General features: G+C 30.2%; 1 protein-coding gene across 1 annotated transcript in view; it reads right to left on the bottom strand.

Annotated features, from left to right (window-relative positions):
* LOC129983945 (probable ATP-dependent DNA helicase HFM1) overlaps positions 1–10,634 on the bottom strand; it is a 68,703-nt gene extending 58,069 nt beyond the window's left edge. The window contains exons 1-4 of the mRNA XM_056093677.1: positions 10,464–10,634; positions 8,784–8,925; positions 4,793–4,944; positions 808–888 (exon numbers count right to left, since the gene is read on the bottom strand). Of these exons, the coding sequence (XP_055949652.1) occupies positions 808–888; positions 4,793–4,944; positions 8,784–8,925; positions 10,464–10,634 (546 nt within the window). The remainder of the gene's footprint in view (positions 1–807; positions 889–4,792; positions 4,945–8,783; positions 8,926–10,463) is intronic.
* Between the last annotated feature and the right edge of the window lie 2,774 nt (positions 10,635–13,408).

Below are 13,408 nucleotides of genomic sequence, written 5' to 3'. Positions count from 1 at the left end.
ACTTAATTTTTGTCCATTTTTTTTCACAAATTAAAAAATTAGAAACATTAAGGCGTTTTTACGTTAATAACTCTTGTTTTTGCAATGAAACTCAAATAATTTTTGTCGCAATATTATATTAAAATATTTAAACGCGGGCATTTCTTCCACCATTGAAGGAAATTAATATTATTGTAAGTTTTATTCTTTATTTCACTGCTTATTTTTAATTCTATTAATTTTTTCATTAAAAGTGTGAATAATAAATACATAACTGTGAAGTCCTCCAATAGTGAAATATTTTATGAAATATATCTGGTAAGTACAATGATTATGGTGCTATTTTTTCTTATGGACATGAGATTGCGCGCTGGGCAGTCATGCTGTTTGAGGTAAAATGTGCACGGGATTTTAATTTCGAAATAAATGCATGTTTTATATGAGGAATAAATGGGTGGAAATCAGTGCAATTAAATGTGGATAACGAGAATAGATATCTATTTTATCTGAGACGTTTATATTAACAGCAGTAACTAAAAAAATAAAGATTAAGTGTTTATCAAAATTTGCAGTCTAAAATGCTGAAAGGAATTTTTGTTAAGGAAACCATGAATATTAAATTATATATAACAAATTCAATCGAAGTTAAACATAATCAGTGTCTCCAGTTACCAAATGAATCGCTGAAAGCAATTAAATTTAAAATAAGAATAAGCTGAGATTTTGCTGGCAATGTGAACCTGTATAAAATCGATAGTTGGAGGGCATGTCGATAGCTATAGAGAATACCTTAGAGGTAGATACTATTTACATGTACTAAGGCAATACCTCATCTATGAGAAGCAACTTGACTGTCTGTACGAGGTTTTTGTTGTTTTTCCATAGTCTTGTTATACTGTCCCACTTTTCCTGAAACAATCCAGAAAAATTCAGAGTTACATAAGGTTGTAGAATAAAATAATTTTCAAATATTAATTCATGTCTCAAAAAAAGACAGAATGGAAAGGTCGCATTAAACTGTTTGATGGTGTTCATAGTATAGTGTTTAGTCACACTTTAATATTTGGTAAACAATTTTAATTTTTTATAGAGATTCTCAATACAATTTATTCTGATAAGGACTTTTTAAGGATCTAATTTCTAGTTTAGATAATGAGAGCCTGGCAAAAAATAAGTCGGATAAAGAAGACCTGTAGATCATTTCAATAAAAATAGCGTCATAGATATTGATGAAGAACAAAGTTTTTGTTTTGAAATCTGAAGGCGCTGGTGAATTACTAGTAAAAAAGAATATACTGAAACATGAAATGGTTTGATCATTGGTATTTGCTAATTTTCTGTCGTCAACAATTTTCAGATCAAGAAATATGTGAAAAAGTATGAGCTTATGTGAAAAATACACTTATGTAGTTTATTTTAAGCTTTTAATAGGAAAAGTATATTGAGGAATGCGTTTATTTTATTTCACAGAAACAATGTAAATAAAAAAGAGATCAGAATTTCCTTAGTGAAATTGATATGGATTGAAAGATTTCGCTTTCGTCGTTTTCCAATCGAATGCATTTGTGCTCTTTATCAAGCCTCACTTCCAATGATTTTTAGAATCAAACATAGTTATTTTAGAGGATTTAATACATTTGTTATGATTTCGGAAGAAAGATATACGCATGTACACATATTATATAATACGGCAAAAAATGCTAGATGCAGCTTTTGCATTTATTTCTTATTATACTGTTAATCTATATACTTATACAGCCCGAGTAAAAACTTTAAGGCCAGTAAAAATTTTTGAGAAAATGTAAAATGAAATAAAAGGGATTCAGATAATATTAATTATTAAAGTTCATTGATAAGAAATAAATGCCATAAACATAATTTGTAAATACATAATTATGAGAAACATGTGGTTATTTAAAAAGTTAGTATTTCTGCCTGAGTAAAAACTTTAAGGCCACCATTCATTTTTTAAAAAATAAATATAATATAATCGTGTAATTACCATTGCAACTACTAGCTTGTGACAACGCTGCAATTTTCATATTTGTCATACATTTCTTCGAAGTATTGGTGATCTTTGTGAAGATGGCGAAGGGTAAGAAGTTAACTGATCGTGAAAGAGGACAGATCGAAGCTTTGTCTTCAACAGGAATGAGTAGTCGTGCTACTGCGATAAAGATAGGAAGATCAAAGACTGTAGTCAACAATTTTTTTAAATTGAAAGACAATTATGGTAAAAAGAATACTGGGGGAAGACCTAAAGCTTTGTCCTCGCGTGATGAAAGAAGAGTTTGCCAACTTGCATCTACTGGAAAGTACTCAACCAGGAAACTGATTCCGACGACAGGTTTAAAAGTTTGTCAAAAAACGATTTATAACACAATTAGAAGGTCTGGAAGGTTCACTTATACAGCAAAATTGACTAAGCCTCAGTTACTGCAGATACACAAAATAGAGCGTTTGATCTTTGGCCAGAAAGTCATGACCTGGGACAACCGATGGATAGAAATTATTTTTTCTGACGAAAAAAAATGGAATTTGGATGGACCAGATGGCAGGAATTTCTACTGGCATATAAAAAATGAAAAAGAAATATTCTCCAAGCACTAATTAGGTGGAGGATCTGTCATGACGTGGGGCTGTTTTGCTTACAATGGTGTGGGCTCAATTCCATTCGTTTCAGGTAGAATGAATTCACAAGGATACCAAAATGTCCTAACAAATCATCTTTTGCCAAATGCTGAATGTCTTGCTGGAGAAAATTGGAAATATCAGCAAGACAATGCAACTATCCATTCGAGTAACAGCACAAAAAATTGGTTCCAAGTCAACAATGTTGAAACTGTGAAATGGCCAGCTAGATCACCTGACCTCAACCCAATCGAGAACCTTTGGGGTGACTTAGCAAGAAGAGTTTATGCAAATGGGAGACATTTTATATCAACAACAGGGCTGAAATCTACAATCGAAGATGAATGGTATAAAACCGACCCCACCCTTTGTTAAAAACTTGTTTCATCCATGAAAACAAGAATATTTGAAGTAATTCGAAGAAATGGCTCCTACACAACCTTCTAAGAATTTGTAATTTTTTTCTTATATGTTATTTTCTATGTTGGCCTTAAAGTTTTTACTCAGGCTCAAATATTCCTCTGTGTGTTCTGTAATATTTTCCAATAATAAAATATTTGCAAATTAATTTTTCTACTTTTATTACTTTTATTTATACTAAATAATTATCAATCAAATGGTATTTTAATTCCTCAGTTTATATGTTTCCATTTTCTCAAAAAGTTTTACTGGCCTTAAAGTTTTTACTCAGGCTGTAATAAAGCTCAATGTGTGTGTGTGGATGTTGGCGCTCTACAGGCCAGACCGTTTGACCTACAGCTACCAAATTTGGTACATGTATACCTTGGAGGTTGGGAATGTGCACCTGGGGTTCCTTTTTTCGAATTTTTAGTTAGAATTTTAATTATTAATTAAAAACTAACTTTCCCGCCAAAAAAATCTTCAATTTTCACTACCGCCAAATGAGTAAGGCTTCAATTTTTTTTTTTTCTCCCAACAGTAATGAGGCTCGGGTTAACATTTTTCGGCGGATTATTTCAAACGATTCTGTTTATTTTCGTAATGTTTTATGCATTTAAAATGAAACATTGTTAATGAATCGATCTTTCAGATTCGTTCTGAAGTACTTTTGAATTAAAATAAAACAGAATAAAGGAAATTAAAAATTTCTAATCCGCATAGCGTTACCCCAACTGGCGTAGAAAAAATCACGTATTTGCGTTACGTAACTGGCGTTGAAAATTCACGCATGCGCATTGTGTTCTGAATTCCGCATTGTGTTGACAATTATTTTCAACGGATGCGGACTGGATTTAAATTATTTTTAGGTTCGTTGCATGCTTTTGTAATTAAAATGTATTTATGTTAGTTATATATTTTTTGTATATGCTTATAGTTTTAAGTATATCGTTTTTTAAGTAGTTTTTTTAAAACCTGTTTTCAACCGTTTATTTTAAACGATTCGTTTTATTTTCTTAGTGTTTGATGCATTTAAAATTAAACATTGTTAATAAATCGATCTGCTCATAATGAATCTAAGAAAATTTTTTGACAAATTCTTGAGATATTACATAAATTAAAAAAGATATTCCTTAGTGCCCATAAAGTTTAAACGCTGAGTGGCTCTATTTTCAGTTATCAGATTATAAAAAATTGCTTTGTTTCAGTAAAAAATATTATTATATTAATTGAAGATTGATTCTTTCCACTTTAATTTAAAGCATAAATTCTACGGGTGCTAACAGAAAATTAGAGAGATACATATTACGTTATGACTGAAGGCCTTTATAATATTATGAATGAATTATATGGCAATCAAAATTTGAAATTTTAAAATATTTTGATGAAGAATCTATTAAAGTAGGAATTGCATAAAATATTTAATTATTAAAATTTTAACGAACATTAAGATTGGCGAACCGGCTGGTCACCAAAGGCGGCTAGTAAATAATAGTTAAATATTACTAAAGTGTAAAATTTTAAAACATAGCTGTTGTAATCAGTTACTTTTTAACTTACAGTTAATTCTCTGCAATATATTATTAATTTATTCTAACAATTATCATTATATATTATTATCAAATAATTTTATAAAGGAGATAAATTAAGGAATTGATCATGTTACGTTTATGTTAGCTAATGAGAGGAATATTAAAAGAGATAATGCTTTTGAGTGAGATTACATGAATAAATTTTATCATTAAAATGATAAGACAAAAAAAGAACATTTTGCCTTTCTTACAGGCGTGGTGAGGATGATGGTGTACTTTTGCAACTCAAAGTAGTCTTCATTCTCGGTATCTCCCGTGAGCTGCATGCACGATGCTCCCAGACACTCAAACTTCTGCCGCCAGTCTTCAAAACGCTCGTGGCAGAGGCTCTTCACGGGCGCCACTGCAATATACAATCCCAAAATGACAATGAAATCTTTTAGAAATTATTACAGTTATAAGCAACAGAAACGTAAATAACTTCATGCTACCGATAAGCTATGTTTATGGTCTGCAAAATAGACCAGCGTTTTTTGTTTTTGTTTTTTTAGCATACAATGGATGGATTTGGATTGCTTCTATAATTATCTTGAATGCTCCTGATTGTTTCTCATAAAAAATATTCACAATTAAATTAGATTATATAGACTAGTCATCTTCTGTTTCATGCAATATATAAATGCAGAGCAATTTTAAATTGTCTTATTTGCCTCTACTTTCATTTTCATTGGTAAATGGAAATGCATTCTTTAGACGAAAGAAAACAATAATCTATGAAGCAATCGCAGTTTGTTAGTTCAGACACGAGCAGTGCTTCAAATAATATTATATAAGAGAATAGATTAAAATAAAATTCTGACAAAAGACCTTTACTACTAACTAGAATGAAATTTTTTAATTGTAATTACCTTTATTTTCATTTAGAGAACTACCAACATATCTCTCTTTCAATAAATTTCTAATAAAAAAATCCGACTGTATATTGAAGCAAAATATTTCGTTTGGGCAATGTGAAAGTGAAACCATCACCAAATAATAGTTAACGCAAAAAAGTGAAGGAAAACAAATCAAGAAAGGTCAAACTTGTGGAGGAAGGAAAGGAAGAAAAAATACAGAGTGGTAAAAAAAAAAAACTTCCCTTATATATGAAAAACCTAGCGGCCTGTCCGCTCAACCAATCGAACCAAAATTTCAGACATGGTTGTTTGAAGGTATGCGCTGGAGATTGTGATGATTTTAAGCAACGCAGAGCTCACGGTTACAGTTACAGTGAGAGAATTTTGAAATTTTCGAATGGCAACACCCACTTTTTCCTTTCGCAAGTTGATCAACGTATTGAAAAACCACAAATGGTGTTGGAACGATTAGCGTGTCATGAAATTTGGCGGCGTAAAGAATTTGCAAAGAAGAGCATTATAAAGGACAAATGACAACATAGTGAGGAAAGAGAAAAAAAGCTTTTATTGGAATGGAAAGTTATAATTACAGGTTTTCAACGTGTTCACCTTCGCAAGTGACAAATAATTGCATTCGGGAGATTGTGGACAACAATGCCGAACGTAACATGAAAGGAGGAATCTACATAACTTCACGTGTTATGGTATCTTGCAATTCTGACACATCTCGTGGACCAGGCTTATACACTTTAGATTTCAGATAACCCCAGAACCAGAAATCTATAGGAGTAAGGTCGGATGATCGCGGTGGCCATGAAACTGCAAAGTTACGAGAGATGACTCTATCACCAAAGTGTTGTTGCATCACTGGTCGAACACATTGGGGCGACGTGTGGAGGAGCTCCATCTTGCATACATACAATGTCACTAATGACATTTCGTTGCTGCAATTCAGGAATAACGTAATTCTGCAACATTGATTTATACCGAGCACTTATGACAGAGCACGATTTCAAACCTGTGGTAGTGACCTCTTCGAAGAAGTACGAACCGAGAACAAATGTGCTAGCGATGCCGCACCACACAGTCACTTTGGCTTTGTGTAAAGGCACTGGTGCCACATCGTGATGGTTTTTGTCAGCCCAGTGAGCACAGTTCTTGGTGTTAACGTTTCCAGTTAAAGAGAAGTGTGCCTCATCCCTCCATATTATCCGCAGAGGCCATCTGTCATCTTCATCATATTTGATGAGGAAAAAATTTGCGAAGTCCACACGCAGTTCCTCATCTCCAGACTGCAACATCTGGATGCGCTGAAACCAATAAGGAAACATCCGCAGGACAGAGCGCAGAGGCCTGAGAACTGTGGTTTTCGGTAAATCCAAAATGCGAGCAATACTTCTTGCAGTATGTGATGGACCTGCAGTAATCGTGTTATGCACTTCCGCAACAACTTCAACTGGAACAGATGGCCACCCGGATCGAGGCCGATCGCAAGTGCATCCAGTTTCTTCAAATTTTCTTACCAGATCACGTACACTTCTTACGGAACATGGGCCTCGTCTTAGCTTGTGATTTCGCCGATAAATTCGCACTGCTTCGGCAGCATTTGCCCCGTTCAAATAAAACAGTTTTATCAATTCACCTCGTTGTTTCTTTGTAAGCGTCATCTTGTTGGTGACTGAAGAAACACTCTTCCCACACTGCTTTGCACGTGGCGTTCTGCGATTGGTGTTTCTACTGTCTAACCCATGTGAATTATGCAAAATGCGTCAAAGCTCCTCCTCTCTGTGTTATCATTAGTCCTTTATAATGCTCTTCTTTGCAAATGCTTTACACCGGCAATTTCCGTCACACGCTAATCGTTCCAACGCCATTTGTGCTTTTTCAATCCGCTGATCAATTTGCGCAAGGAAAAAGTGGGTGTTGCTATTCGAAAATTTCAAAATTCTCTCACTGTAACCGTAACCATGAGCTCTGCGTTCTTTAGAATAATCACCAGCGCATACCTTCAAACAACCATGTCTGAAATTTTGGTTTGATTGGTTGAGCGGAGTAGCCGCTAGAGTTTCATATACAGGGGAAGTTTTTTTTTTTTTTTTATCACTCTGTATATAAATAAAAGACAACTAGCAGTGTGCTCGGAGCAGCGCATGCAACCCTAAAGTCAATGGGAGAAATGTTCTTGACTTTTGCTAATCTGCAACTATTTCATAATAAGAGGATTTCGATATCTTCTGCAGCTGGTTTCCATGCAACCATAATTTGTAACATTTGCTGCTTTCTTTACTTTAAAAGTTTTATTTTCAATGCACATCGAATTCTCAATGTGGAAAAATTGTCAAACAGGTTTAAAAACGTAAAAATAAGATTTTTTTTTTATTTGGTACTGTAGTGAGCAGTCCTTGCTACTGCTGTAAAGGTTTTTCACACATTTTTACAATGGATTGACATATAAATCACGTTTCCACACAAACACTTTGTTCTTTGAATATTAGATTGTATTGATCTCTCCTTAACTATCATTCCACATCTCAATTTAAATGAAAATAATACTGTTTGTTAACTTTATATGGATTGTTTTTCCTACTATTTTCCATGGGCCTTTTTCTTTAGTAATTTTATGTCTATGATACCTAGTCCTAAATAGCATCGAATAGTTTAAATTGATTGCATGAAATTCTTTCCATTTTTTGTATAAAATATTTTATACTAGGCCATTTACAGAAAAAACTAAAATGAAAGTGAAATTTCCATTTATAATAAGCATTTTTTTTATCATAATATTAAAACTGAGAAAAGTACGCGAGTAAAAATTTGGTAAAATAATAAAATTGGTTTGAATGAAAAAAAATTATTACAAATTGCGTTTCAAACTATTTTAAAAACTTAACAAGATGAAATTTAAAATAATTGCACAAAAAATAAAGCCAATGCAAAATTAATGAATGAATTTTAAATGTGTTTGTATTAAAATATAAAAGGAGGAAAGAGCAATTATAAAAGATAAAAACGTTGGAGTTTCGGTTAATTTTTAATTCATTAAGAACTTCATTGAAATTTTGAAAAATCTTTTATTACTGAGAACATACTGCCAAAAAAATAATTACGTGCTAAATTTGGTGATTTTAAATGAAATTTTTTACTTTATCAGAGTATTTTGAGCGATATTTGCTTTTATCTCACACAATTTACTGAAAGTAAGCCAACCTAAAAGCCATGTTAAAATGATTAATAATTAAAAACAACTTTATTATGTGAAATAAATAAATGGAAATCTCTGATAGTCAGATTTTGTAAACGTATAAACATTTTTCAAAAAGAAAAACTTCAAAGAAATTGTACTTACTGTAAACGACTTTATATCTGGAGAGAGCATTTCCTAAGTCTGAAACAAGTATGAGCAGTCTCACTATGCACAGTTCGAAAATAACTGTTTTTCCTGATCCAGTTGGAGCACACACCACCAAGTGTTTATCGGTATAAAATGCCTATGAATAAAGTTTTCATAATTGTATCAAATAAATAAGAGTAAATTTGTATGTTTAATTTTCGAAGTAAATACATCATTAATTAACAGTTTCACCACAAGAATTAATAATATTTGGCCTAGGTCTAGTAGATTAACTGAAATAAGCTTCATTAATTTGGTGCATTTTCATCAAAAAGAATAATACCACGGCAACTTCGGAAAATAAAATCCAGAAATTTATGCACATATTTGATCGGAGAAAATTACTATTCATGCGGTTGAATAATTTTTTTAGATATTATGAAGAGGCATTGTATTATAAAAGATTGGAAGATAAGTATATGATTTAGAAAGATATTTTGCAGTTAATTAAAAAGTTCAAAAAATAATTCTAATCTGCCTGAAATCATTATATATTTTTGTGTACTTATTTTACTTTCTGTCTTTATTTGTTTTCATTTGCATTTCGTAAGAAAATTAATGTACTTGAAGATAGCAGAAAAATCAAGCTGGATAATAATTTTAAATGCGAAAGCACAACAAAAGACTATTAGACAATTACAAAATAACTCATTCATTATTAATAGTAACTTGGAATTTTTAAAAATAAGGTGAAAGGAATACAATATTTGTCCTAAATTCTCAATTAAAAGTAACAATGTTAGAATTTCGACAGATATTACTTTTCTATACTCATTCAAATTTAAATATGCATGGAGTCAATGAAAGTCTAGGAGTTCTATTCATTCTTTTACTTCGGTATCTTCTTTATTTACCAAATTGCTTGATAAAAAAATTGAACTTGTTTGGTTCTTTCCCAGATACAGTTATTGAACGACAAATGAATAAAAAAATAAAACATTTTCTTTCACAAATTTAAGTTATTTTAGCGAATTGAAAAGAAAGGAAAGTTATGGCAGCTGAAACTTATGAAAAATGTTTTCAGTGCTATTAGTTAATTTAGAAAATATGAGCAAAACAGATAGCTTTATAATTCATCATTATCATATCGAAATGATCGGATAAATTTGGTTTCATGATGTTGCTACTTGCTGATATGAGGGTTGATTGGTTGGTTTGGTGGTGTTTATGGCCACATATGGTGTTTGTGCCCATACTGCGCCATAGATATGGTTAAAATAGAGAACATGAATGAAGTCCCAAACCATTAATCTTTGGGAAAGTAAAAAATAGAACAAACTATAGAATGATAGTATTACTATGAAAAAATTAAACTAAATGAAAGAAACCAGTAGCTTTTAAAAATCTAAAATGATTTGGATGAGGTTGTTCCTCCAAAAGGCGCTGCATATTTCAAATTGATGAATTAATAAATGTATGCGATGATAATTAAAAACTGGAAAGTCAATTAAGACATGTGAAACACTTAAATTAACATGACATGTTAAACAGGTAGTACAACATTCTCCGTATAAAAGGTGTCTATGTGTAAAATGCATATAATAGACAACAAATATAATACAATAGATAACAAATAGAATGTACAACAATAGACAACAAATATAATGTTAAGAATAAACAATAATTTTCACTTACGTCTTCGAAAACTGTCGATTGAACCACATTGAAGTACGGGAAGGCGTTAAACACGGATCGATATTTGAATGCTATCAAAATGGTATAGGAATACTGATACAAAGAAAGTATTAAGCAGAAGTTAAAATCAACAGAGAAGAAGTACTTTCGTAGCAAAAACGATTTATTCATATCAGCTGACGCATCATTTGTAATAAGTTCTATTGCTATTAAATTAAGTCATCTATTTTATATATAAACGAGTTTTAAAGTAGATGTTTAATTTAATAAATTAGAAATTTATTACATTTAAGAATGGGAAATATAATTAAAAGTCAAATGTAATTTGACATTTAATTTCTTAATCAGATTTTGTAAATGCCATCGTTAATATTAAAGCCATCGTTAATATTAAATTTAGCTCACATGATAATTAATCATAACGAATTACCATGTTAAAGAAAAATGACAGTTGCTACATTACAAATAATAATAATAATAATAAAATACAAAAAAAATTCAATACAAAAAACAAAACTCAGTTGCAACTCAAAAAAATTAAGCCGCAATAATTATAGAGATATATTAGATACTGATGATTGCAGTAAATAATCAAAGTTCTTCCTCCGCTATTCCATAATGCGAGGAAACAATTATAGCCTCAATTAGTTATCTTTCATTTTAATGGATGCCTCATTCGTACATATGTTTACAAACGGTACACAAGTTCTGATTAAGATTGATACTATCTGAAATACCAGCACCCTTCAATTCACTTCTAATGACCGCTAGTGATATTCTTCTATTTTTAAGTCATAGACTTTTAATTTTTCTGTCATCAACAGATGCAATACACCATTTTTTGAGGGGGGGGCTTTTCTGCTTTATCTTTTATTAAATTGGTCTCCTGATATAGTAAACAAAGCTTTCTGACTGCAGATGTAATCTCTTGCAATTTCAAAATAGGAACATTCTTGTTACAATAACCTTAGTTCTCTTTCTAGTCTACTCTTTTATTTGATGTCGTTGTTTCTTGATTAAATATTAAAAATATTTACAAAAATTTCTCTTAAATATTAAAAAGTTGAACAGAAATTTTTACTTGTAATTTAATTACGTATAAAGCAGCCTTCTTTCAATAAAACATATTGGGACTTGTTCCAACTTTAAATATGATGTCAACTTCTGTTGACCATTACTGACATTTGATTGGTTCCCAGAACAAGAACAGTGATTGGAGGAAAAATTTAGAAATTGCAATCCACTTCATCACTGTATTTGTTTTTCAGATTAAAGTAAGTATGACTTTGCATATTTGAATTTTACTTTTTATATTTAAATCAGAATTAAATTCTCTTTAAAATGATATATAAGAGTTAGCATTTTGTGAAACAGAACATTTTCTATAAGCATACAAAGTTAGAAAACATACAAATTTCTAAAAGAATCCACAGTTTTGGCCATCATTGTAAAAAATTATTTTTTATGATGATTTCTCAGTAACTTATCCGCCAAATAAGATTCGTTAATTTCCACTGTTTCCTTTTAATTCCTTCTGATATTTTTTCAATTTTTTTAGTTCTTTATTTTAAGTATAAAAAAAAATAAGTAGCGTTTTATTTTTGTATCTAGAAAAGATACTTAAAACCAGATTTAAAAGCTCAGAAATTGTAATCTTTCTATCATTTTCTAGAAATTACGAAAGATTACCGAACGTACCGACCATTAGAATTTCATTTACATTTTTCTTTCATAAATAAGCGTATTAAGTATTTGTTGAAAAGGATACGTATTTCAGAAATTGGTATTAAATTGGGCATGGAATCATCATCATTGTCTATAAATGAAATAGAAATAGCTCACGATGTTTTAGATCTAAAATTTAAATGTAATAAAAATTTTAATAAAATGAAGTTTTGCTTACTATTTTTCAAAAATGATTCGCTAGAGTCAGTCCTCCTAAAACAAGAGGAAAATGAAATGAAATTATTTAGGAAATAAAAAAGAAAGGAAAATAGAAAAGTGAGAAACTGGAAGAAAAGAAATATATTTTAATCTGTTATTTTACTTTACAAATTAATAAAATAAGTATGCAAAAAAAGCAGTCAGAATTAAGAAGTTAGAGGCAATCTCAGATATCCATTTTTAACTTCACTTTGCAACATTTGAAAACGGATTTATGGAAACATCTTATTTATTTGTTACAGTGGATTATCAGAAAAAAAACTTAATAATTTTACTATGCTTCCATTATGGTTTTGTATAAATGTCAATCCTTAATAGAAAATCTTCAAATTATGATAACAGTATTTTATTAAGAAGAAAAAAAAAATACTATGTTTTAATTTTAAAAATTATTAATGATAACTAAGAATTTTTTTTTACAGTTATTTATTCACACTTCAAAATAACAATAAATTTCCGAATTCACTCAAAAATCGACTTTTCTACAGAACATTCACGGAACATTAATAATTCTAAAAATGTTTAAAAGAAGTATAATTATAAAAAAGTAGAAACATTTTCTAAAAAATTTTATACTTTAAAGAAATAAGATTATTTGTACTGAAATTTATGCCACTTACTTCTTTGTTTCATTTTCTGATGTCCAAATATTACCGAAAATGGAATTAAATGCGTCCATTTTATTTAGCTAGTATATATTTACATGGAAGTCAATTATAAAAATTTCAAACGGTTTTTTTTTTACTTATAAATTAATGAACATTTCTTTGCAGAAAAAAATTCCTGACAAACGATTTTTATATTTCTACTTTCAATAAACAGAAATATGTCCAATAATAAAAAAAAAATCTGTTTTATTTTTCGAAATGATTAATTTATATTTTAAAAATAAAATATTTAGTAAAATAAAAAGAAAAATAATATATTTTTTGAGATGATTAATTTATATTTTAAAAATATTTAGTAAAATAAAAAGAAAATAACATATTTTTTGAAACAAA

This window comes from Argiope bruennichi, chromosome 9 (assembly GCF_947563725.1).
Source record: "Argiope bruennichi chromosome 9, qqArgBrue1.1, whole genome shotgun sequence".
Lineage (NCBI taxonomy): Eukaryota > Metazoa > Arthropoda > Arachnida > Araneae > Araneidae > Argiope > Argiope bruennichi.
The sequence above is the reverse complement of the archived record's forward strand: the minus strand, read 5'-3'. Positions and strand labels throughout refer to the sequence as shown.